This window comes from Gorilla gorilla, chromosome 12, assembly GCF_029281585.2.
Source record: "Gorilla gorilla gorilla isolate KB3781 chromosome 12, NHGRI_mGorGor1-v2.1_pri, whole genome shotgun sequence".
NCBI classification, from domain to species: Eukaryota; Metazoa; Chordata; class Mammalia; order Primates; family Hominidae; genus Gorilla; species Gorilla gorilla.
In genome coordinates this window covers 95,508,336-95,534,047 of record NC_073236.2, presented here as the reverse complement: position 1 = coordinate 95,534,047, position 25,712 = coordinate 95,508,336, and the positions used below count along the sequence as shown (strand labels likewise).

Below are 25,712 nucleotides of genomic sequence, written 5' to 3'. Positions count from 1 at the left end.
CATGAAAACTCTAAAATCTTTCAAAAATCTGTTTAAATCTATATAGTTTTATGTTTTGTATTTCCTACTTATTTAGCAGAAATGATGAAGAAACTGTTCTGATGGCCTGCTTTTCTGTCCTTTTCCTACTGCTTTAAACATTGATTTTCTTTTGTACTAAATCATATAGCCAAATATTGTTTAAGTAAGTCAGTTTTAGGAAATGCTTGTGTTGCTGTTGAATTATAAAAGCTGAGTAAATTTCAGATTAAACTTTAAATGACTGTGAAATAAGACATAAACTAGTTAATGGTAATTTACTTAAAATGACTTGAGATTATAATTGGAAGTTTTTATTAATTGATACAGGTAAGAATCGATATTTAATAAAATGTTCTCATGCTTAGACTATATTACTTTTCGGTAGAGAAATTAGTATTTTGCTGTAATGTGTTATGAAATACATGTGATATCCTAGTTTGTCTACTGACACTGGGGTCTTGAATCTTAAAAAAAGGCCTCCGATGAAGCAGAGGAAAGTGGATCACAGGGAAAATTGGTGGAAGCTCTCAGGCAAATGAGAATTAATCATAGGGGAAACTACCGACAACTTCTGGAGGAGATGCTGACTAGTTACAGGCTAGCTAAAGTAGAGGGAGAAGAAAGCCCTGCTGAACCAGCTGCCACAGCTACTTCTTCGAACAGTGATGCTGGAAACCCAGTGACAATGCAGGAAAGCCATACTGAATCAGAAAGTGGTCTTGCTGAATTAGACAGCTCTAATGAAGATGCAGGGACAAAGATGAGTGGTGAAAAAATATGACTTTCCTTTTTGGTAATATTTTTGTGATCTTTGATGGTTTTTAACCTAGGAAGTGTAATGTATGCATTTATATAACCGTTTTGTTATTTGAATCTTGGAAAACTAGTTTTATTATATTCAGATAGCCTTGTTTTTTAAAAAGGCCTTTGCATACACCTTTATGAGATAGTGTAAAATTGACTATTTATAGTACTATGGATTTAATGAAATTATATGTCATTTCACATTGTATGCCAGAAATTAGGCTACCAATTATGAATTAAAGTCAGTAGTTAAATTAATACTAGATAGAATTAGAAATTTTGATTAGAGAGATTATGCTATATTATGGAAAAACTTGTTAATGTAGAATTATACTGCTTCATATTATTTTACCTATTAGTACACTCATAGTTAGCTTTGTAATAAATTTATGTTTTCTTTAATAATTTTAGTTCTTCAAAGAATGGCTGATGCTGGCCTGTAATTTTTCTTTCAAGGATGATAATTTGTGTGTTGTTTGATTTGTTTATATTTTACATCTCTGTAGTTTTATTTTTAGAAGTTGTGAGATACTGGATGTGTGGCTATTTTTCCTTTCTCTGTATTCTTTATGAAACATAACTTTTGAAAAACCTATGTATTATTCATACAGCTTTGGTTTGTATATTCTGTATAGCCTAACTACACACATCAAAATGTATGTCAACCAAGTGTTTAGAATGAAATTATAAGTGTTGAAGTCCAAATAAAGCATGTGATGTGGAATAATCTATGCATGTTGTACTTATTTTTGAATTAATTTTTTAAAAACAACCAAGTTTGGTATATTGGAAGAATACCCATTAGAAATTCATTTGTATTTATATAACATTTAGAACACTTTTGGCTTACCTTTTTTCATTAACAAAAAGGAAAAGTTTAATATTAAAATATATGTGTTGCATACTTAAATCTATTCTTTTTCTTATCCATCTTTTGTGGTACAAAATATTAATCTTTGGACATTATGGGCACACATAGACATGTGAGAAAATTGCCACAGTGAGCATTTTAAAGATTGCAGAATTGTCCATTTTGTTACAAATTTTTATTAGTTATTAATAAATTGAATAATTATGGGCTATTTTTAAAATAGTGGCAGATGAGAGTTTTTGTTTAAAGGGATTTTTAAATTATAGATTTGTCACATAGGGAAAAATATTTTTAAAAAATTATGACTGTAGAACATTAACTTTTCTTCTTTACGTTTATATTTATATCATGTGTCTAAAGTTGCTTTAAGTTACCATAAATTGAAACTTCGGAATCTTTGGATGTTATAGCTGATGTTTTGATGTATTTTTCCAATGCCAGAATATTTTTAAGTGCTTTGAGAAAGGAAGGCATTTGATGGAGAGGGGAGGAAAATAACCCAACCCAGTTATCTATCTATATTAGATACACGTGTACACACACAATATGCAATACACGACATCTCTCTGTAAAAGTACCCTTTTCAGACAAAGAAAGGAAGGTAATTTGTTCATCAATTTTGTTTTCTTTTGAAATTCAATCCAATCTGGAAGTGGCATAGGTAAATAATAATATTCTTCCTTTTCTCTTCCTGTAGGGTGCTGGAGATCTAGAAGACCCATGGTAGCCTTAAAAACCTCCTAAAATGCTTTTGATTCTGAAAATTGGGGGAAAAAGCTTTTAATCACAATTTTCTTCAATACAAGGGGAAAATATTCTTGCGGATTCCCAACGTTTTGTGATATGAGCAGAAAATCATTAGCATTTCCCATCATTTGTTCATATTTGTGTTTTCTGACAGTTGCCACTTGTAGCATTGCCTGTACTACAGTACTTTTTGCCAACCTCAGGCATACTCGTTACATCTGTATTGAACTTTTGGCCCTAGAAACCAGTGGAGTTATTTCACCACAAATCAACAATGTGCCTGAGGTGCATGGGAAATATAGTTAGCTATACTCTGAAAATACATTATGTTTTTTTTCTTTAAACAAAACACACAACATGTAAGCATGTAAGAGTAAAGAATTGTATGATATGTTCCTTTTTTCAGTTCACCAAGTTGGAAGCCTTTTGCAGCTCTGTGGCTTGGAATTTCATTTGAGCAATTTCTATAGGATATGTATTTATTATTGATTGTTATTTAATTTTTTTCCAATTTTACCTGTATTACCAAACTCGGTTCTCCAATAATGTCCAAATTGTAATGTTGCCTTGCTTCAAGATAAAGTGTATTTGGGAATAATATTATAAACCCTTACAAATTTTATGCATGTATCTACTGCATCCTTCAACTCTCACTAGAAAATCTTTTGAAACCAAATGGATTAATTTATGGCTATTTATAATTTGCTTTGACATCTCACTGTTGGAAATTTTTTAAAGATGAGATTTGCCTTTATAATGTAAATTGTGATTTTGTTTTACATGTGGGTTTCTATAGTTTTAATTTTTTCAGCTTTTAAGATACGAGTTTTGTGTAATTTGGTATTTTTAATCATTTATGTTATTTTAAAAGCTCAGAATATCACATTGAAATTACTATAAATACATTTTAAATTATCTATTTTAGATCTAAGGAAATACTACAGAGATATTTTCATGGGTTCAGTAACCTTTCATTTTATAACATTGGGCACGGTACAGAGTGGTTGTCACATAAGGTACTTGAAGATTTATTAGTTTAATTCTATTTTTACAGTAACCTTGAATTCTTCTGAGTTTTGCATGTATTAAATTCAATTAATGCTGAACATGAAGAGTAAAGTATTTATCTGAAAGAAGTTTCTGGGTTAGGAGAAGTAATGAATGTATCCATTTGTACATGGTTTACATGTTGTGGATGCTTTGTAAACATTTTCCTGTATGTTTAAATTGTGTTTCAGCAGGATGTAATTGCCCTTGTGTGTAGTTAAAATGAGTCATCATCTGGTCCTATGTGAAATGGAATTCATGGTATTTTCTGTAACGTTTTCCTGAAGCTGTTTCTGGAGAGCCACACATTTAAATACAGACAGCTTTCCTGATCATTTGATTTATTGTGCACCTGATTTTTGGTCTAAAAGGAATTATTGCCACAATATATTTTATTTATTCTTTAGATTTTAGCCATGTAAGTTAAAGTGCTTTACATGATGATGTGAAAAGCTGTTTGTCCCTTTACTGGGTTTGGGGGGTTGTTAAAAGATAGGGAATGAAGAATGCAAAATGGTTTGTCGTTCAAACTGTCCACTCTGATCCAACCCTGTACTGATAGTACTTCCCAGTATGATATTGTGATGTTTCATACAATGCAGTGAACATAACCAACTTGTTACCTAAATAAAGAATTGATAAAAACAGTGTGACATATTACTATTTGGTATGATTCAGTTTTTAATGTTATTTTAAACTTCTTATATGGTTGGCATATTTCTGAAAATTTAATTCCAAAGAGGAATTAACCAAACTGTACAGGACAATATTAACCCCTTCTGTACTCCAGAAATATTTATACTCCTTTTAAAAAAACCTGCCTTTGGCCGGGTGCATTGGCTCACGCCTGTAATCCCAGCACTTTGGGAAGCCAAGGCGGGTGGATCACGAGGTCAAGAGATCGTGACCATCCTGGCCAACACGGCGAAACCCTGCCTCTACTAAAAATACAAAGATTAGCTGGGTATGGTGGTGTTTGCCTGTAATCCCAGCTGCTTGGGAGGCTGAGGCAGAAGAATTGCTTGAACCCAGGAGGCGGAGGTTGCGGTGAGCTAAGATCGCGCCACTGCACTCCAGCCTGGCGACAGAGCGAGACTCCGTCTCAAAAAAAAAAAAAAAAACTTTTCTGGCAGGGGCAGGGTGGGGGTTACTGGTGCTTGAAATAGAAATAACGTATGAGTTAGTAAAAGAAAAACCCATATTCAGTGTTGACTCATCTGAATTCCCTAGCCTGGCTATTCTCAAGTATCTTGGTCTGAGGACCCACTTATACTCTTACAAATTGTATACTCCAGTGAACTTTTGCTTTTGTGGATACTATCGATATTTACTATATTAGAAATTAAAGCTGAGAAATTATGCATACTGTTTTAATTTGTTAACAAAGCAATTACATGTTAATATATAAACCATTTTATGAAAAATAATTGTCTTATAAGTTAGGATACAAAAATTCAGTGTAAAAAGGACCATTTTTCATTTTTGTGAGTCCTTTAATGTTGAACTGAATTCTTGTTTGTGCTTCTGTGTTCAGTCTGTTGAAGTGTGGTATGGCCCGATGGTTGAAGTATATGAAGAAACCTGGCCTCACACAGATAGGTAGTTGGAAAACAGGAATATTTTAGTCACTTCAGATAACTGTAGATGTCAAAACTTGACAACTGATAGTTTCTTGAAGATTGGTTGCAATGTGAAATCGGAAAGTTTATTAGAGGACTTTTCTTAGATTGTTATGTTAAAATCCACTGGGTCTGTCTTGCATTTTGAATGGACCTTCTGGCTATGCATGATTTTGTCACATCATGAATTAGTCATTTGGAAAATACTGGTTCACTGAATTATGCAGTTCTTCTAAATATTGATCCATTATTCTGCAATGATTAAAGTTTTTTGTTAAGGGTAGGCACAGTGATTCATGCCTGTAATCCCAGCACTTTGGGAGGCCGAGGCAGGCAGATCACCTGAGATCGGGAGTTTGAGACCAGCCTGACCAACATGGAGAAACCCTGTCTTTACTAAAAATACAAAATTAGCCAGGCATGGTGGCGCATGCCCGTAATCCCAGCTACACGGGAGGCTGAGCCAGGAGAATTGCTTGAACCCAGGTGACGGAGGTTGCAGTGAGCTGAGATCGTGCCATTGCACTCCAGCCTGGGCAACAAAAGCAAAATTCCATCTCAAGAAAAAAAAAAAAAAAAAGACTGCTTAGCTGAATGTGGTAGCTTATGCCTGTAATAAAGCAGGAGGATTGCTTGAGGCCAGGAGTTCAAGACCCACCTGGGCAACATAGCAAGACCTGGTTTCTACACACAAAAAATTTTAAGTACTCTAGCATGGTGTCACATGCCTATAGTCCCAGCTAGTTGGGAAACTGAGGCAGGAGGATTGCTTGAGTTCAGGAGTTCAAGGCTGCAGTGAGCTATGATCCAGCCACTGCACAGCAGCCTGGGCAACAGCAAGACTCCATCTCAAATTTTAAATATATGTCTCTTTTATATTAAAAAAACTCAAATTTTAAAATAACATTGTGAAGGAATAAACAGTCTAAGCAACAAATGCTTCCAAGCTGCTTCACCGTTAGTTTATTAACCTGAGTAGAATTTACCACCAGGAGTCATAATTTCTTAATGCTAAAAGTAGAAATCCACTGGGAGTTGCAGTGTCATTGAAAAAAAATTATAATGAAGTTCAGGCGCGGTGGCTCACGCCTGTAATCCCAGCACTTTGGCAGGCCAAGGCGGGCAGATCACTTGAGGTCAACAGTTTGAGACCAGCCTGGCTGAAATGGTGAAACCTGTCTCTACTTAAAAAATAAAAATAAAAAAATTAACTTGGTGTGGTGCTGCGTGCCTGTAGTCCTAGCTACTCGGGAGTTTGAGGCAGGAGAATCGCTTGAACCTGGGAGGTGGAGATTGCAGTGAGCCGAGATCGCGCCACTGCACTACAGCCTGGGAGACTCCGTCTCAAAAAAAAAAAAAAAAAGTTGTAATGAACTGGTCTTCCTATATGAAAATAATGGCGCTGCCTTGCTAGTTGTGATTCTTCTTTCTACCCAGGCTTTAAAATGTTTTTTAATAACAGGAGAAATAATATTAGTTGGGGAAAAAATGTTTCTATAATCATATTAGCCTTATATTTGAGCCAGGAATTGACAACCTCATTAGTTTACTTTTCAAACTGCCTGATATATTTTCTGAAACCTTGGAAAATACGCAAACCAGAGCAATATATGGTGCCCAAGTCTTTATCCAGCTTCAATACTTGAAATTAACTGGAACATGTCCATCAAATATCTTTTGCTGACCAAATATTATTCTTCCTTGTCTTGAATTTAAGGTTATATTTTTTAAATGACATCTCACACTGACATTTCCTCTTCCAAATTGCCTTCATTTGTGTTTTGAAGTTCATCTGGTTTAAGTATTAAGGGAAAACGTGATAAGATTTCTTGTGGAACACATTTTGTTTTGAGAAGCTAAATAGTATTTAGTGAAAAATAGCAAAGTGTGATGTTTTTCACATATTAGACAATTCCTAGTTGTGCAAAAAATCCATTGTATATGTAAAATAGTCAAATGCTAACATAATTGTTAAGATGAATTCAAGCAATGATTTAATTTCAAAGCAATTCTGAAGTTACTTTTTAAATTCTGTACTAGAAAATGCACTGAAATGAAGTTACTTGCTTTTAGTTCATAATGGGCATTATAACAATTTGCACTGTCATTTTTATGCTAAATTGCTTTTAAGTTTTTTTCTATTCAACTTTGGGAGTTATTTTGTAAACCCTAAAGAAAATGCTAAACAAGTGTTTGTTTTTGCCTGTTTTGATGATTCGTGTATGTTACATTATGGTCTAGAAGTAAATAGGTGTAGCTACTAATAGAGAATACATTGCTTTTCAGGCAGCATCACCGCCATTTCTCACTTCCTGCTGGCTTTTCTGGCTGTGGTATTTTCTCCCCCTTATTTCCTGTTTCAGTTTTATTTTACCTGCAAACACCACTTACTAGTACACTGTTTTGTGCTCAGATGTAACTGGTAGATATGCTCTTCTAATTCAGAGGTGAGGGACACTTAGGAAGTCAGTATTTCTGCTGTCTTGTAAGTATCCACAACTCCAGTGGGACAAAAAAGAGCCATACCTTTTATGGAAGGGTAGAATGAAAGATTGGGCTTTACTTCTTTTAACTAGTAAACCTAGTCTATAATATTGGCAACAGTGATTTTTTTAATGATTAAATCTGTACAACAAATGTATTCTTTCCATATAACATTCATCTATAATGCATTTAAGATGAAGAGGACCAGTACCACCCAGGAGTTACTCTAATAGTGGGTCTGATACCTTCTTTCCCTCTCCTGAGTCATTTACACTTACTTTTTTGGGCGCTGATTATGAAGAGGTGGTTTTGCTTCATTCCTAAGTCTTGAACTTATGAAATGCAATTTGTTATTTATTATTATTTGAGGTGGAGTTTCATGTTTGTTGCCCAGGCTGGAGTGCAATGGCACGATTTCGGCTCACTGCAACCTCCACCTCCCGGGTTCAAGCGATTCTTCTGCCTCAGCCTCATGAGTAGCTGGGATTACAAGTGTCCACCACCATGCCCAGCTAACTTTTTTTTGTATTTTTAGTAGAGATGGGGTTTCACCATGTTGGCCAGGCTAGTCTTGAACTCCTGACCTTGGGTGATCCGCCCACCTTGGCCTCCTGAAGTGCTGGGATTCCAGGCGTGAGCCACCGCGCCCAGGATGAAATGCAATTTATCTTAACAAAATTCCACAGTGACATGATATAGAGTACCATGGGGTTTATTTTCATGAGATTTTGCCTATGAATAATCATAATAAATCTATATAGTATAAAGCTTATTTTAAATATTTAATATTTGCTATGAAAATTGTACTTAATACTGCTTATAATTGATATAGCACTTTGGTTCTACTGAAGTATACTCTTGAAAGTTACTGGGTTCTGCTGGACACAGTGCCTCACGCCCGTAATCCCAGCAGTTTGGGAGGCCGAGGTGGGTGGATCACCTGAGGTCAGGAGTTAGAGACCGGACTGGCCAACCTGGTGAAACCCCGTCTCTACTGAAAATAGAAAAATTAGTTGAGCCTGGTGGCGGGTGCCTATAGGCCTAGCTACTCAGGAGGCTGAGACAGGAAAATCTCTTGAACCTGGGAGGCGGAGGTTGCAGTGAGCCAAAATCGTACCACTGCACTCCAGCCTGGGCGACGGAGCGAGACTCTGTCTCAAAAAAAGAAAAAAAAAAAAGAACATTTTAGGGGGAGCTTGAACTACATAAACATTCTTAAGTCTAGTTTACTTCTGACTGTAACTAGTTTTAAAATGTGAAGTCTTCATGAAAGTTCTGTAGGCTCCTAAAGATCCTATACTCCAAGAGTTAATTAAATCCAATAACTTTAAAACGTATTTTAAATGGTTGTAATAATATATTTTACATGTGCGATCAAAAGCCTTAATGTAAACTGAAATTATTTCACTAAAAATCCTAACTGAAAAAAGGAGGGGAGAGGAGGGAGAGGGAGAGAGAGAGAGAGAGAGGAGGAAAACAAACAAAACAGAAAATTGGCTGGACATGATGGCGTGTACCTGTAGTCCTAGCTACTTGGAGGCTGAAGCAGGAGCATCCCTTAAGCCCAGGAGTTCATGTCTGCAGTGAGCTACAAATGGATCACTGCATGCCAGCCTGGGTAACAGAATGAGACCCTGTCTCTAATACAAAAAAAAAAAAAAAAAAAAATCCAGTTGGATAAGCATGAAATAGTATATAATTTGCATTTCTGATTACATGTGAGAAAAACATCTTTCCTATATATATTGGCCATTTGAGTTTCCTCTTTTCTGAATTGAATGCTCACACCACTTGTCCATTTTTCCACTGGGTTTGTCTTTTTCTAATTGATTTGTCTTTTTCTATGTAGTCTAGATACCAATCCTTTGTTATGCGAGCTGCAAAACCTCTCAGACTGTTTTTCTTTTTTTCTTTGTTTATGCAGTCTTGCTATTTGTCATTTTTTTGCTGTATGTTTTTCTTGTTTAGGAAATCATCCTCATCCCAAGTTCATATAGTCTCTAATTTTTTAAATTTATATATTTTCATTTTCATATCAGATGGATAATGTAGTAACAAGGCTGAGGGGAGGCACACCTCACACGTAAGAGTGAAAACCCAATCATCGTGCTTGTGAACTACAGAAGGATCTCTAATGTTACCTTCCAGCCATTTTAGAAGTCTACCTCCCAAGCACATATATTTAGGTTTTTAATCATTCTTGAATTTCTTGTTACATAGTATGTGAACTAAGGAATCTTTATTTTCCATCCAGCTAGCTAATTGTGCCAACACCATGCCACCCCTGTCAGATTCCCATTCCCCAAATATGTGTGGTCCATTTCTAGTTTCTTCTGCTCTATTGTTTTTTTTTTTTTTTTTTTTTTGTCTAACCCTGTGGAAATATCACATCATTTTGATTACTATAGCCTCTTAAGTGCTGACATCTGGCAGGTATACATTGTCTTCACCATATTTAAATTTAGTTCGTTTTATTTTTTATTTTCAAGACAAGGTCTCACTGTTGCCCAGGCTGGAGTGTAGTGGCACCATAGCGCACTGCAGCATCGAACTCCTGTCCTCAAGCAATCCTCCTGCCTCAGCCTCCCAAAGTACTGGGAGTACAGACATGAGCCACCGCACATGGCCTAAATCTAGTTCCTTCTAATAAAATACAACTAATAATCCACATTATAATATAAAGAGCTTGCATCCATTTGGGGATATAATATTGAAAATTGTTCGCCCTTCCTATAATTATTTTGTGTGTTTCTGTTGTACATTTACATTTTTAATTGTACTCTGGGACCATGTTGCTCACTCATTTTAATCTATCACTCCCTTTCCTCCCCCTGTAAAACAGGATTAGTAACTATACCATGCCAAGCCATGTGGGAGCCTAAGGCAAATGGAAAACTCTGTAATGATTATTTTTTTCCCTTTTTCTTTTTTTCAGCAGAGAGTAGATTCTGTCTTATTTAAAATTTTTATATTATGTTCGTCATTTTGCATTAGTTTTGACTTTTTTAATGTTGCATTAAAATATCTAAAATTTTTAAAAAAATTTATCTTGATTACTTGCCATTCCTTAAATTTTGTCCCCAAAGCAAGTGCTTCACCCTGGTCCCAGATGATATGTGAATTCCTAGGCCTTTGAAAAGACCATTTTCCCGATTTAAGGCAGATGTTCCCAAGAAGGAATAACTCCTTAGCCTACTAGTACCCATTAGCATGAAACAGCGTTTTCTGGGGTGGCTCAGTAAAATGGAGGGAGCGCTAAGCTAAGAGAGTCCCGAGCTCCAGCAGCAGCCAGGTGCTGTTGGCTTCCTTACGTAGTGAGCTGTCTTTTAATACTTTGAAAACATGATGCTGAGAGAAAGCAAGTTATAAGGGGATGTCTTGTATGTAAATTTGTCTCCAAAATTAGTTCCAAAACACTTCTTATTTTAATTTCTTTGAAATTGGGAAGCATCTTTATTTTTATTTATTTATTTTTTTTGAGACGGAGTTTCACTCTTGTCGCCCAGGCTGCAGTGCAATGGCGCGATCTTGGCTCACTGCAACTTCTGCCTCCCGGGTTCAAGCGATTCTCCTGCCTCAGCGTCCCAAGTAGCTGGGATTACAGGAATGCGTCACCACGCCCGGCTGATTTTGTATTTTCAGTAGAGTGGGGGTTTCTCCATGTTGGCCAGGCTGGTCTCGAACTCCCGACCTCGGGTGATCCGCCCCCCTTGGCCTCCCAAAGTGCTGGGATTACAGGTGTGAGCCACCGTGCCCGGCCAGGAAGCATCTTAACAATTGTCTTTGACTAAGGCAGCCATCATGGCATAGTTGCACCAGCTTGGTCATATCTCAATTCACAATTGGGTTTTGTACTGTGTCGGGAATACATGTGTTAATATTTAAGTGCTGTTTAAAATGTCTTCAAGGCCAGGCTCGGTGGCTCACACCTGTAATCCCAGCACTATGGGAGGGCGACCTGGACAGATCACTTGAGGTCAGGAGTTCGAGACCAGCCTGGCCAGCATGGTGAAACCCCATCTCTACTAAAAATACAAAAATTAGCCAGGCGTGGTGGTGTGCACCTGCAATCCCAGCTACCTGGGAGGCTGAGGCAGGAGAATCGCTTGAATCCAGGAGGCAGAGGCTTCAGTGAGCTGAGATCATGTCACTGCACTCCAGCTTGGGTGACAGAGCAAGACCCTGTCTCAAAACATAAAATGTCTTCAAAAGGATTATATTATGATTTGGCATATAACACAGAAATAATAGCATATGTAAGATTAAAAAAAGATCTGTCCTAAAAACCTGTTATAATAAGTATTAGAAAATAATCTTTTTTTTTTTTTTTTTTTTTTTTTTGAGACGGAGTCTCGCACTCTCGTCCAGGCTGGAGAGCAGTGGCGCGATCTCAGCTCACTGCGAGCTCCGCCTCCCAGCTTCACGCCATTCTCCTGCCCCAGCCTTCCGAGTAGCTGGGACTACAGGCACCTGCCACCACGCCCGGCTAATTTTTTGTATTTTTAGTAGAGACGGGGTTTCACCGTGTTAGCCAAGATGGTCTCGATCTCCTGACCTTGTGATCCACCCGCCTCGGCCTCCCAAAGTGCTGGGATTACAGGCGTGAGCCACCACGCCTGGCCAGAAAATAATCTTAAATGTTAACAAAACATTATTTCGTAGTTTAATTGGCAGCATTTTTTCTTAACATATAAAAGAATGGTACATAAAATAATGGAATCTTAGAGTTGATGAAATATGATACGTACAATTTATGGATAGTAGTATGTACATATAAAACACACGTGAAAATAATACACATTAACTTTAGAACAGTGGTTGCTTTTTTAAAGATATTGGGAAAAGGAGCTTTTTATTTTCTCCTTAAAAAAGGTAAAGATGTCAAAATGTTAAATCTGGGCAATAGGTAAAATTGTTGTATTTTCTCTAATTTTCCATATGTTTGAATTTTTCATAAAATCTTGAGTTAAATAAAATACACAAACAAAATTCAGTGTCCTAAATTGCCTTTCAGGAAGAGGGTACACATTTACAATCTTAATAGTATACAAGAGTAGCCATGTTTTTCACTTTCTTACCAGTGTTGCACATTGCCAAGCTGCTGGGTAAAATATTGTAACCTACATTTTCTTGATTTAATTCCCAATTATTTGATTACTCGTGAGTGAAAATGTTTTTCTCATATTTGCTTATTCTTTTATTATAAGCCTGCTCACACATGTTAATTGGCAGCATTTTTTCTTAACATATAAAGGATATTCTGTTTACATATTTATAATTTTTCTTGATTTGTGAGAGCTCTTTATATATGTAGGATTTTAACCATTATTCGGTTACTTATGTCATGAATTATTTTCCTGAGTTCACCATTTGCCTTTCAATACTGTAATACTGTTTATGGTTTGTTGTTGTTGTTTTTAAAGAAAGATACTCACAGATTGGACTAAGACCAAAGGACATCTAGCCATACTGAAATGACCTAATTTTTGAAAAAAACACAATCTCAACCTCATAGGGATTTCCCCCCCAAAAAAATCACATCATGCAACTTCTGAGCTTTTTCTTACACAATAACTTTTTGTTTCGATGCCAGCTTTTTCTACAGGCAGAATAAGGGCTTTCTACTCACTATGATTGGAGCGGTACTAGAGAGAGGGCTAAGATGCTCAGAGCTAAAGAGTATAAGAGAGCTCTCCTTGGTCAAAAATATTCCCTTTTACCCTTCATATACCCTTTTAAATCAAATAGGGTTTATTTTGTTTTATTTTACTTTAAAAGAATTGAAAATTTACATACAGTAAACTACAAAGACCTTTTGTGTTAAATTTGATGTTTCAACAAGTGTCATACTTTTACATTCAAAATTTTCAGAATTTTATTTTCTTTAACAGTTTCATCAACCCTCAGTTGCATACAAAGACAATTTTTTATATCCTGAGTAAGTAAATATCTACATATATTTTAAGACATTGGCCTTTTGAATATTTGTACTTTAATACAACTGGAACTTATTTCTGAGGTAAAAATCTAATATAACATTTTCCTGTAGATTTTTCCATTATTCCCTTATACCAGCTATTACATAAGCCAATCTTTTCTCATTATTTGAAGTTGTCCTTTATGACATATTCATGTATATGCTTGTATTTTTATAAGCATTCTATTTTATCGTTTTGTGTTGTGTGTCAGTACCATGTCATCTTAATTATCATAGTTTTATTATACATTTTATTATCTGATAGGGAAAATGTCCCTTATTATTCTACTTTTACAAAAATTGAATGTGTTTATTTTTCCAGATGAATTTTTCAATAATTTGGCCAAGATTTCCCTGCCAAATAAAAATCTCATTAATGTGTTGATTGAGTTGTTATATGTGTAGATTAATGTAGGGGTCATTGGTATCTTTAGCCAAGGTGAGTTCCACCAGGAAGATGCTACATCTTTCTATTTATACAAGTGTTTTTAATGTCCCCAGTACAGTTTTGTAATTTTCTCCATATGATCTACACCTTTCTTAAATTAATTCCTTGTTATTTTATATTTCTTATTGCTGTGATGAGTGAACGCCCCTCCTCAGTATATTTTAAATGTATACCTTCTTAGACAACTAGTTTTATTTACTTACCACCCCCAATCCTGCAAGAAAAAAAAAAAACCATATATATGTATATTTCAATTTCTATCGTATCCACCAGATGGCAGTCTTGGGCACGTCCATTTGTAAACCTGCTGGGAGCTCTGGTGACAAGAAAGGCAGTGGCTGGCAGACCTTCCAAGCACTCAGAAGCACGCGGACAAAAAGGTTTTTTTGTAAACCCGAACGAAAAATAAACCCAGCATTATATAATTATAGTATTTGTACTGCTGTTAACCTTTAATCTTATAACCCATTAGTGGAGACAAAGAAGAACTGTCACTGTGCCCTTCAAAATCATATTTTTTCCTGTCCATGTGATAAACACCTGTGGCTTCTTGGCAGCACTTTTGGTTTGATTCCAGGGACTCTTATGGTTAAAGGCAGGCTTTAATCTGGCGTTGTTTTCCTTCTCCTAAAAGCACCATTTAAATCGGAAGTTCCTGGATTTCTAAACGGTTAAGACCGTCTTCTGACTGGTTTTTATCATTCCCAGATCTCTTCTGAAAGGAGGTGGTGTGCATAGTTAATATGAAAGGAACTGGCTTGTTCTACGCGAATACAAATCTGAATAACTCTTCTATATTAGACCTTTTTTTTTTTACTTTAGTGACTTCCAATATCTATATTTAGAAGTGTATAGTGAATTACTTGATATATATATATATATATACACATATATAGTGTGTGTGTGTGTGTATCTATGTGTATATATATACATATACACATGTATTTTTAGGGCTTTTGGCTTTTTTAGGGCGGGACACGTGAATCTGGCAGTTGAGACAGAATTTTTCCTATAGCGGTGTAACAGTGTACAATACTAAACTAATGAAATGTCTTTCACTATCAACAATTTACGTATCCATGCTGATTGCTTTAACACTAGAAAAAATGTGCCAAAATAAACTACATTTTCTAGACGCTTTCACACCAAAAACACACACACACAGCTGCTTGCCCATTTGAGAACAGCCAATAAAGCAAACTCTTTGAATGATTTGTGGTTTTGTGTCCCCAGAAGGTTTAACATAGTAGTTCTGAAGACTTGTCATTTGTGTGTGCTTCAAAGATAGAGTAATACATTTTATAGCTGGCCAGATCTCTAACTATATAGTTATAAAATCTCAAAGCTGAGAAAACCCTGAATGCCAGATGATCTTTCAGCAGCCTCTAGTGTGAGTGTCAGGAATGAGTTCATTTCCATCTTTGATCAGCTCTGCCTGTCCTGTTGCATCTCTGCTTCTTCTCCTCAGTTGTCTTATTAACCCTCGGGGCTATGAAAATAAGTATTTAAAAGCTCCTGGAACCCTCAAAAAAACACTAAGCCTTGAGAGAGATGTAGTTCATCTGAGTCACATATGGTAACAACTTTTTATTTCCCTGATTATTCTTCCTGTTCTGTACAATGACTAGAGAGAATAAAACTACATCAGGTACAAAAACCACCTGCCTTCTTAATTAATGACCTTTGTTATAGATTAACTTCTCCTTTGTTGTCCTGCTTCACTTAGATCAGATGACAGAAAACCCATGATTACACCCTCTGTAAAAGGTGTTCAGTGTACCTTTCCCAAGAGAAACACTGCCTGTAACCAAATTGCTGTAACTATTTGCCAACCTTGTAAGAAAAATGTTGCAATCCTGCCAAAAACTCCTGTCTCTGCCTATGGAAATGAAACCTTGAGCTTCCTTCCTTCAGCACGCTGACTCCATTCCTTTGGAGCTGGTGCTCCTGGGTGGGCTGTCCTCAAACTCTGCGCTTGAATAATCTGTTTAAATTAGATTCTGACCTTTTTGATTATTTGAGGTTGATAGGGCCAAAATTTAACCCCAGCTATTAGGATGACTTCCAGCATATTCTCTTCTGTCCCCCATTATTTCATTGATTACCATTATATATCCTAACGCCAACTGTATTCACCATCCAGGACCCTTTTCTCCCAATGTGCTCTCATTTTCTTGATCATTCTTAAAGTATGCAACCCAGAACTGAACATTTATGGGTAGCAGAACCGTCTCATCCTTTATTCTCATTAATACTTTTCTGTTCTTCTATTTAACACCCAAATATTGAACTAGATTTTCTGGCAACTGCATGATACTGTTTGAGTCCTTCGAGCTTATTTTTGGTTGGTGTTTTGGTTAACCTATTTTGCAAGACCTTTATTTGTTCCTATTAAGTTTTCTTGGGTAAAATTTATTAACCTTTTGAGTTGGTTGTGGATTTGTCTAAGATATGTTAGCTATCTTCTTCTTTCCAGTAACTCCAAAATTTCATACATAAACCTCCCATACTGAATGAAACAGGTCCAAGCACTGACGCCCTGTGGGAGGCCTCAGAAACTTCTCTTCAGTAGGATGCAAATGGACCAATCTTTTACTCAACACCCATTAGGTAAGAATTTCAGCAATGTACTGATCCACTTATCTGCTCATATTTCTCCAGTTTATCTACAAGGATATCGTAGGATTTTACATTCTTTACATAAGTCACTTGCATATAACCCAGCTTATGCGGAGGCTTCACTTTGACCTATTCCTCTAGGTCCTTGCAAATTTTTGGTGTTGGTTTTTGCTTGTGGTATTGCTTGCATCATTTATGCATTTTAAAAATCCTGAGCTTGTTACAATTCTTCCTGTGTAACTGCTGATTTCTTGGTTTTGTTTTTATTGTTGTTTTATTATTTTTAGGTACCTCTGCCTTTTTATTCTGTATGTATGTTATACTTCAATTAAAATATTTTTTAAAATATCCCTGATGCATTGAAAAAAATCAAAACTACAAGTTGCTCTGCAACCTGAAGGCCAACTGTAGCAGTGTAGGTTGGTTAAGGTAGAACAGTGCCTCATCCACAGACACCAGTCGCATCACAGACACGTGGACTTAGATGTTGCAACCACTCTCCAGCAAGTGGCAGGAAAGTGTTCTAATTCTAATGAAACTAGTATAGTTATATTGCAACAAATACCTGACAGGTGGAAGTAACATGACTTGCAAAAAAAGTGCTTTTTTTGGAAGTGGTTTTTCCAATTTACCAAATCTGCCACATGGGCCAGCAGCAGCCCTGGAGCCTTGAATTCCTCTGGGAGAGGAGACGAGGTAGCTCTGCACCCTACATTCTCCCCTACCTGATATATATCCTCTTTCTTAAAAAAAAAAAATGGAAAAAGGTGACACTGTAGGACTGTGGCACAGGAATTAAGCAGCATCTGAGCAATCTTAAAGGACCAGCTTTGGTTTCCTAGGCTGGAGTTCAGCCTTTTTGGAAGGGCCTGTGACACACTCAGTATGTCCTTCTACAACTCTTATTCTCTTGACTTCCTCAGTCACCAGGCTGAAAAAATAGAAAATGAGTAATAGTGGAAAGGAAGGGAATGCCCCAGATGTAGATAGCATTGTAAATTTCTGCAGATATATGTATTATTTATAATGTGTGTATAGATAGTGTATATTTTTGTGCACATTTCGGTATATATGCTATACTTCAGTAAAGTTTTAAAGAACCTTGAATAATGCAATAAACCTTCATATGTATTTATTTATATGAGGTTTCTGTTAGTGGAAAACATGGAAACAGTTGAATAGATGTGGATATGCTTCGGAGAATATGGATTAAAATATAAATTACATGTATGAAAAAGTCACTTTCAGGGAAGGAAGGCACACCTTCCAAGAGACAGGCAACAGTTTAGTCAGGGTAAGCTAAATTGCTATAACAGAACCAAATCTGTAATGTTCAAACATAACAGAAGTTTATTTCTTGTTCATCTATAGACCAGGCTAGGTGTTCCAGGTCAGAGGCTTCTTCTCTTCCATGTGGTGATTCAGGTTTGAGGCATTTTGCATCTGGTGGCTACTATCACCCAGGGCCTTATTGTTATATATATCCCACCAGCACAAGGTGAAAGAGAGCAAGGGAAGGGTACCCCTGCTTCTTCAAAGCCTCAACCTGAAGGTGGTGCACTTTGTTGCTATTCGCACTTCGTTGATGAGAACATGGCCACACTTAGCTGTAGGTGCAAGGTGTGGGGCTGAGAAACTATTCCTGGTTAGTAGCTGCATCGCAGCTACAACTCGGTTACTATGGAAGATAGGAAGCACAGTGTGAGAGCAACTCCTGTGTCTGCCACAGGCAGCCATTCTCCAGAGCAGGTAAACAGGGTCCACCACTTCGGAGAGATGAGGCATACATATTAAGGCACTGTGGACAGAGAAAACGAATGATTCAAACACAAACTTCAAAAATGAGATACTCCACGCACCCACCAGAATTACTAAGATTAAAAAGACTGATAATACCATATGTTGGCGAAGGTTTGTAACAACCAGAACTGTTGGCATTACTGGCGGAAGCATAATGACATAATCATGTTGGGAAAAGTTTTGGGGTTTCTTTTTTTCTTTTTTTTAATTACACTTTAAGTTCTAGGTACATGTGCACAACGTGCAGCTTTGTTACATAGGTATATATGTGCCATGTTGGTTTGCTGCACCCATCAACTCATCATTTACATTAGGCATTTCTCCTAATGCTATCCTTCCCTCAGCCCCCCCACCCCCCGACATGCCCCAGTGTGTGATGTTCCCCTCCCTGTGTCCATGTGTTCTTGTTGTTCAGCTCCCACCTATGAGTGAGAACATGCTGTGTTTGGTTTTCTGTCCTTGTGATAGTTTGCTTAGAATGATAGTTTCCAGCTTCATCCATGTCTCTGCAAAGGACATGAACTCATCCTTTTTATGGCTGCAGAGTATTCCATGGTGTATATGTGCCACATTTTCTTAATCCAGTCTTTCATTGATGGACATTTGGGTGGGTTCCAAGTCTTTGCTATTGTGAATAGTGCCACAGTAAACATACGTGTGCATGTGTCTTTATCATAGAATGACTTATAATCCTTTGGGTATATGCCCAGTAATGGGATTGCTGGGTCAAATGGTATTTCTTATAAAACAAAACATACACCTACATTATGTCCTGTCATTTCCATGCCAGGTATTTACCTAAGAGAAATAAAACATATGTCCTGCCTAGTGCAGTAGCTCACACCTGTAATCCCAGCATTTTGGAAGGCCAAGGCAGGCAGATTGCTTGAACCCTGGAGTTTGAGACCAGCCTGGGCAACATGAAAAAACCCCATCTCTACTAAAAATACCAAAAATGAGCCAAGCGTGGTGACACGTGCCTGTGGTCCCAGCTACTCAGGAGGCTGAGGTAGGAGGATCACCTGAGCCCAGGAGGTCAAACCTGCAGTGAGCCATGATTACATTACTGCATTCCGGCCTGGGCAATGGAGTGTGACCCTGTCTCAACAAAGTAAATAGGCCAGGCGCGGTGGCTCACGGCTGTAATCCCAGCACTTTGGGAGGCCAAGGTGGTGGATCACCTGAGGTTAGGAGTTCGAGACCAGCCCGGCCAACATGGCGAAACCAACCCCATCTCTACTAAAAATACAAAAATCACCCAGGTGTGGTGGTGGGTGCCTGTAATCCCAGCTACTTGGGAGGCAGAGGCAGAAGAATTGCTCGAACCCGGCAGGCGGAGGTTGCAGTGAGCCGAGATTGCACCATTGAACTCCAGCCTGGGTAACAGAGCAAGACTCTGTCTCAAAAAAAAAAAAAAAAAAAAAGAAAGAAAGATAAAATTTATCAATGATAAATTTATCAAAGGATAAAACTTATAAATGAATTTTAATCATATGCTTGTTGAAGTATTTAGGGGGGAATGCAGTGTTACCTGAAGTTTATCTTGAAATGCATAAAGAAATAAGAGGGCTGGGTGGATAGAGGGATGTATAGATGGATAGGTCTGTGATAAAACGTTATGAGACATCCAGACTGCTCAAAATGGAGAAACAGGAACTGGACTGAGTCTTTCACATTATGCAAATAGAAAACCAGGCAAAATACCCGAAACAAAGGCTTATAGACACTAGGCTATAGGCAATATGAAAATGAGATTGCTGATTGAAGGTTAAAAAATGAAGTGTGTCCTTTGGTTTCACCAGCTTCCTGTCTAGAAGCAGTTTCCAGGCCATGGCACAGAGTATGGGAACCCAGACAGAACTGGGTAGTCTTACTGAGTTAGCAAAGAGAAATCCGAATATAGAGAGCCCACAGTGCTATATTTCAGCCAGAGAGCACTGAGCTGCATGGAGAGAAAGGACCCTAGAAACCTGCAGAGGTTTCCTTCAAGTTTTTACTTTTTTTTTTTTTTTTTTTTTGAGATGGAGTTTATTCTTGTCGCCCAGGCTCAAGTGCAATGGCACAATCTCAGCTCACTGCAACCTCTGCCTCTCGGGTTCAAGCGATTCTCCTGCCTCAGCCTCCTGAGTAGCTGGGATTACAGCCACCACGCCTGGCTAATTTTTTTGTATTTGGGTTTCACCATGTTGGCCAGGCTGGTCTCGAACTCCTGAGCTCAAGCAGTTCTTCTGCCTTGGCCTCCCAAAGTGCTGGGATTATAGGCATGAGCCACCATACCTAGCTTCCTTAAAGTTTGGCTGAGTACTGAGATCCTCCTATACAGGTGAGAGGAAACCCCACCTGAGGTCTGAAACAACTACAGGCAGACCTTGTTTCCTTGTGCTTCACTTTATTGCACTCCACAGACCCTGCATCAAGCAAGTCTTATGAATGAGCAAAGAAAGTGGTTTCTTGAGATGGAATCTACTCCTGGTGAAGAAGCTGTGAACACTGTTGAAATTACAGCAAAGAATTTAGAATATTCCATAAACTTAGTTGATAAAGCAGTGGCAGGGTTTGAGAGGACCAATTTCAATTTTGAACATTTTACTTTGGGTAAAATGCTACCAAACAGCATTGAATGCTACAGAGAACTCTTTCATGAAAGGAAGAGTCCAATGATATAGCAAACTTCATTGTTGTCTTAGTTTAAGAAGTTGCCACAGCTACCCTAACCTTCAGCAACTCCCACCCTGATCACCCAGCAGCCATCAACATCAAGGCAAGACCCTCCACCAGCAAAAAGCTTAGGATTCACTGAGGGCTCAGATCAATTATTAAAATACATTAGTAAAAAGCATTTTTAAATAAGATATGTACTTTTTTAGACATAATGCTATTGCACACATAATAGACTACAGTATAGTGCAAACATAACTTTTATATGCACTGGGAAACAAAAATGTTTGTGTGGCTCCCTTTATTGTGATATTCACTTTATTGTGATGGTCTGGAACTGAGCCCACAACGTCTCCAAGGTGTGTCTGTACTTGAAAGGAGTAGGCAGAACAATGAATAAAATATACACAGGTCTAGGAGGAGTTTGTGTCCCCATAAGCCAGAGTGAAACAACTTCATAAGACAAGGGGCATCGAGAAGAATCCTTAGAAGAGTGTGGACTTAATAATGGGACTAAGTTAGCCCTAGAGAAAGTGTATCTCTGGATACATCCTAACAATTCTTTTTTTTTTTTTCCTTTTTTTTTTCTTTTTTTGAGACGGAGTCTCGCTGTGTCTGTAGCGGTGCGATCTCGGCTCACTGCAACCTCTGCCTCCTGGGTCCAAGTGATTCTCCTGACTCAGCCTCCCAAGTAGCTGGAATTACAGGCATGTGCCACCACGCCTGGCTTATTTTTGTATTTTTAGTAGAGACAGGGTTTCATCATGTTGGCCAGGCTGGTCTCGAACTCCTGACCTCAGGTAATCCACCTGCCTCGGCCTTCCAAAGTGCTGGGATTACAGGTGTGAGCCACCGCGCCCGGCAGATCCATCCTAACAATTCTTAAAGTCAAGTCTCAAAAAGTTCAAACCACTGTGAACCAGAACCAAATCTAACACTATTTAAAGGAATACAACAAAACCCAGCAACTACCAATGTAAAAGTCTCCATTTCCAGCATCCAATAACAAACTACCAGGCATGCAGAGAAGCAGAAAAAATATAACTGATAGGCAAGAGACAAGCCAGTCCATAGAGACTGAGAAATGGCAAAGATGATGGAACTATCAACAGGTAAGTTAACACGGCTACTATTAAATATGGTCCATTTATTCAAGAAGACAGAGGAAAATATAAGCATGATGAGGAGAGTTGCAGAAAAAAATTTAAAATACAGTATTAGAAATTCTAGAGAAGAAAAATATAATATCTGAAATAAAAATCCATTGGAATGGATTAACATTAGATTAGATACTGCAGAACAAAAGATTGGTGAGCTTGAAGAAATAGCAATAGGAATTATCCAAAATGAAGCACAGAGAAAAATGATAGGAAAAACAAAACAAAAGAAGAAAACATTAGCAACCAGTGAGAAAATATCAAGTGATCTAACATATATGCAGTTGGAGCATCAGAAGAAAGGACGGTGAAAAAATAAGGCCTAAAATTTTGTCAAAGCTGAGAACTATAAACCCTCAGATACAAGAAGTCCAAAGAACCATAGCTGGATAAATAGGAAGAAAACAACACCACATCACATCATAATCAAATTGCTAAAAACCAGTGATAAAGAAAATCCCTTAAAAGACAGTGAAAGACAAATTATGTATAGAGAACAAAGGAAAGAATGACAGTATATTTCTCATCGGAAGCTTCACAAACCTGAAGACACTGAAGAGACATCTTTAAAGCCCTGAATAATCTGCCAGTGTAGAATTCCTTACCTACCAAAAATAACTTTCCAGTGTTATTTGGACAACAACTCTTTCAGATAAACAAAAGCTTAGAAAATTCAAAAACTTTATAATTTTTCTCATTTTTGATTATTTAAAAGAAAATTCTTGGCCAGGCGCAGTGGCTCACACCTGTAATTCTAGCACTTTGGGAGGCCAAGGTGGGTGGATCACGAGGTCAGGGGTTCGAGACCAGCCATGACCAATATGGTGAAACCCTGTCTCTACTAAAAATACAAAAATTAGCCAGGTGTGGTGGCACACACCTGTAATCCCAGCTACTCAGGAGGCTGAGGCAGGGGAATTGCTTGCACCCGGGAAGCAGAGGTTGCAGTGAGCCAAGATCGCACCACTGCACTCCAGCCTGAGCAACAGAGTGAGACTCCGTCTCAAAAAAAAAAAAAAAAAGAAAAAGAAAATTCTCTGTTCAAACAAATATAATGTAGGTTGTGTAGCATATTTATAAGTAAAATGTATGACAAAAATGACAAAAGATAGGAAAGAGGAAATGGAGGTATGAGATTCTTACATAATACATGAAGCTGTATAATATTTAAAGGTGGAATGTGATAAGACAAAAGTGTATATTGTAAAATTCAGAGCAATTGATTAAAAAATAAAGAGATATGGCTATAATGGCATTTAATGAAGATAAAATTAAATCATACAAATCAATTCAAAAGAAAGCAGAAAAAGGAAAAAATAAAGAGCAGGTACAACAAATGAAAAACAAATAGATTCATAGTGGGCATAAACCCAACCATATCCATGATTAGACCAAATGTAAATGGTCTAAACACTTCTGTAAAAGGCAGAGATTATCACCCGACGCAGTGGCATGTCCTGCAGTCCCAGCTACTCAAAGGCTGAGGCGGGAGGATTGCTTGAGGTTGGCAGTTCAAGGCTACAGTGTGCTATGACTGTGCCAGTGAATAACCACTGCATTCCAACCTGACTGACATAGCAAGACCCAATCTCTTAAAGAAAAAAAAAAGGGCAGAGGTTATCTAGTTAGATAATATAATCATTTATGGAAAGTTCAACTATATGTTACCTACAAGAAAACTTCTTTAAAAATAAAGACACAGATAAAGTAAAAGGATAGGAGAAAATGTACCATAAAAAATACTAATCAAAGGAAAGCTAGAGAAGAACAAAATTGAAGGACTGATGCTTTCTAATTTCAAAACCTTACAAACAAAGCTAACAGTAATCAAAACAATGTGATACTGATATAAAAATAGGCATATAGGCTGGGCGCGATGGCTCACGCCTGTAATCCCACCACTTTGGGAGGTGAAGGTGGGGTATCACAAAGTCAGGAGTTCGAGACCAGCCTGGCCAACATGGTGAAACCCCGTCTCTACTAAAAATACGAAAATTAGCCAGCCTTTGTGGTGCACAGCTGTAGTCCCAGCTACTCAGGAGGCTGAGGCAGAAGAATCACTTGAACCCGGGAGGCAGAGGTTGCAGTAAGCCGAGATCGTGCCGCTGCACTCAAGCCTGGGTGACAGAGCAAGACTCCGTCTCAAAAAAAAAAAAAAAAAAAGGCTTATAGATCAATGGAATAGAATTCAGAGTCCATAAATAAACCCATACATCTATGGTCAATTGATTTTCACCCAGGGTGAAAAGGCCATCCAATGGGGAAAGAATACTCTGTTCAATAAATGGTGCTGGGACAACTGGATATACACATGCAGAAGAATGAAGTTGGATTCCTATTCACACCATATACAAAAATTAACTCAAAATGGATCAACTTAAATATAAGAGCTAAAACCATAAAATTCTTACAAAAAAAAACATAGGGGCAAATCTTTATGATCATGGATTTGGCAGTGAAAGATAGGACATCAAAACACATGAAACTAAAGAAATATAGATAAATTGAACTTCATCAAAATTAAATACTTTAGTGCAACAAAGGACACCATGAAGAAAGTGAAAAGAATCTACATAATGAGAGAAAATATTTGCAAATCATATATCTGATAAGGGTCTAACATCAGAATATATATATAAATACTTACAACTCACCAAAAAGACAAAACAGCACCATTTAAAAATAGGCAAAACCCAGTTAAAAATTTGAATAGACATCTCTCCAAAGAAGATATTAAATGGCCAACATGCATACGTAGGGATGCTCAACATCACTAGTCATTAGGAAAATGCAGATCAAAACCACATTGAGATATCACTTCACACCTACAAGAATGGCTACAGTTGAAGTGGGGAAAGTGTTGGAGGATGTCTTAGTCCATTTGTGTTGCCATACAGGAATACTTGAGGCTGGGTAATTTATAAAGAAAAGAGGCTTATTTGTCTCATGTTTCTGCAGGCTGTACAAGAAGCATGGTGCCAGTATCTGCTTCTGGTGAGGGCTTCAGACTGCTTCTGCTCATGGTGGAAGGTAAAGCTGAGCTGACATGTGCAGGGATCACATGGAAGAAAGAGAGAGGGGGGATATGCCTAGTTTTTTTCATTTATGTTTGTTTTTGAGACAAAGGGCAAGGTCTTGCTCTGTCACTCAGGCTGGAGCACTGTGGCATGATCACAGCTCACTGCAGCCTTGACCTCCTGGGCTCAAGTGATCCTCCTGCCTCAGCCTCCTAAGTAGCTGGGACCACAGGTGCACACCACCACGCCCAACTAAGTAAAAAACAATTTTTTTTGTAGAGATGGGGTCTCCCGATGTTGCTCAGGCTGGTCTCAAACTCCTGGGCTCAAGTGATCTCCCGCCTTGGCCTCCCAAAATGCTGGGATTACAGGCATGAGTCACCACAACTGGCCCCAAATTTTTTTTAACAACCAGCTCTTGCGGGAACTAATAGAGCAAGAGC

At 37.7% G+C, this 25,712-nt stretch overlaps 1 protein-coding gene and 1 pseudogene across 4 annotated transcripts in view; one reads left to right on the top strand and one right to left on the bottom strand.

Annotated features, from left to right (window-relative positions):
* Positions 1-14,489, top strand: part of PPM1B (protein phosphatase, Mg2+/Mn2+ dependent 1B) — a 79,791-nt gene extending 65,302 nt beyond the window's left edge. The window contains exons 6-7 of one of the 4 annotated variants that reach the window (XM_055377810.2): positions 13,485-13,531; positions 14,292-14,451. In XM_055377810.2, the coding sequence (XP_055233785.1) occupies positions 13,485-13,531; positions 14,292-14,427 (183 nt within the window). In that variant the 3' untranslated portion in view covers positions 14,428-14,451. Of the gene's footprint in view, positions 1-496; positions 4,151-13,484; positions 13,532-14,291 lie in introns of those variants that run through there. The other 3 variants (XM_055377809.2, XM_004029156.4, XM_004029158.4) reach the window with 3 other exon arrangements.
* LOC115933660 (uncharacterized) lies at positions 9,627-9,722 on the bottom strand (annotated as a pseudogene).
* Positions 14,490-25,712: the final 11,223 nt, after the last annotated feature.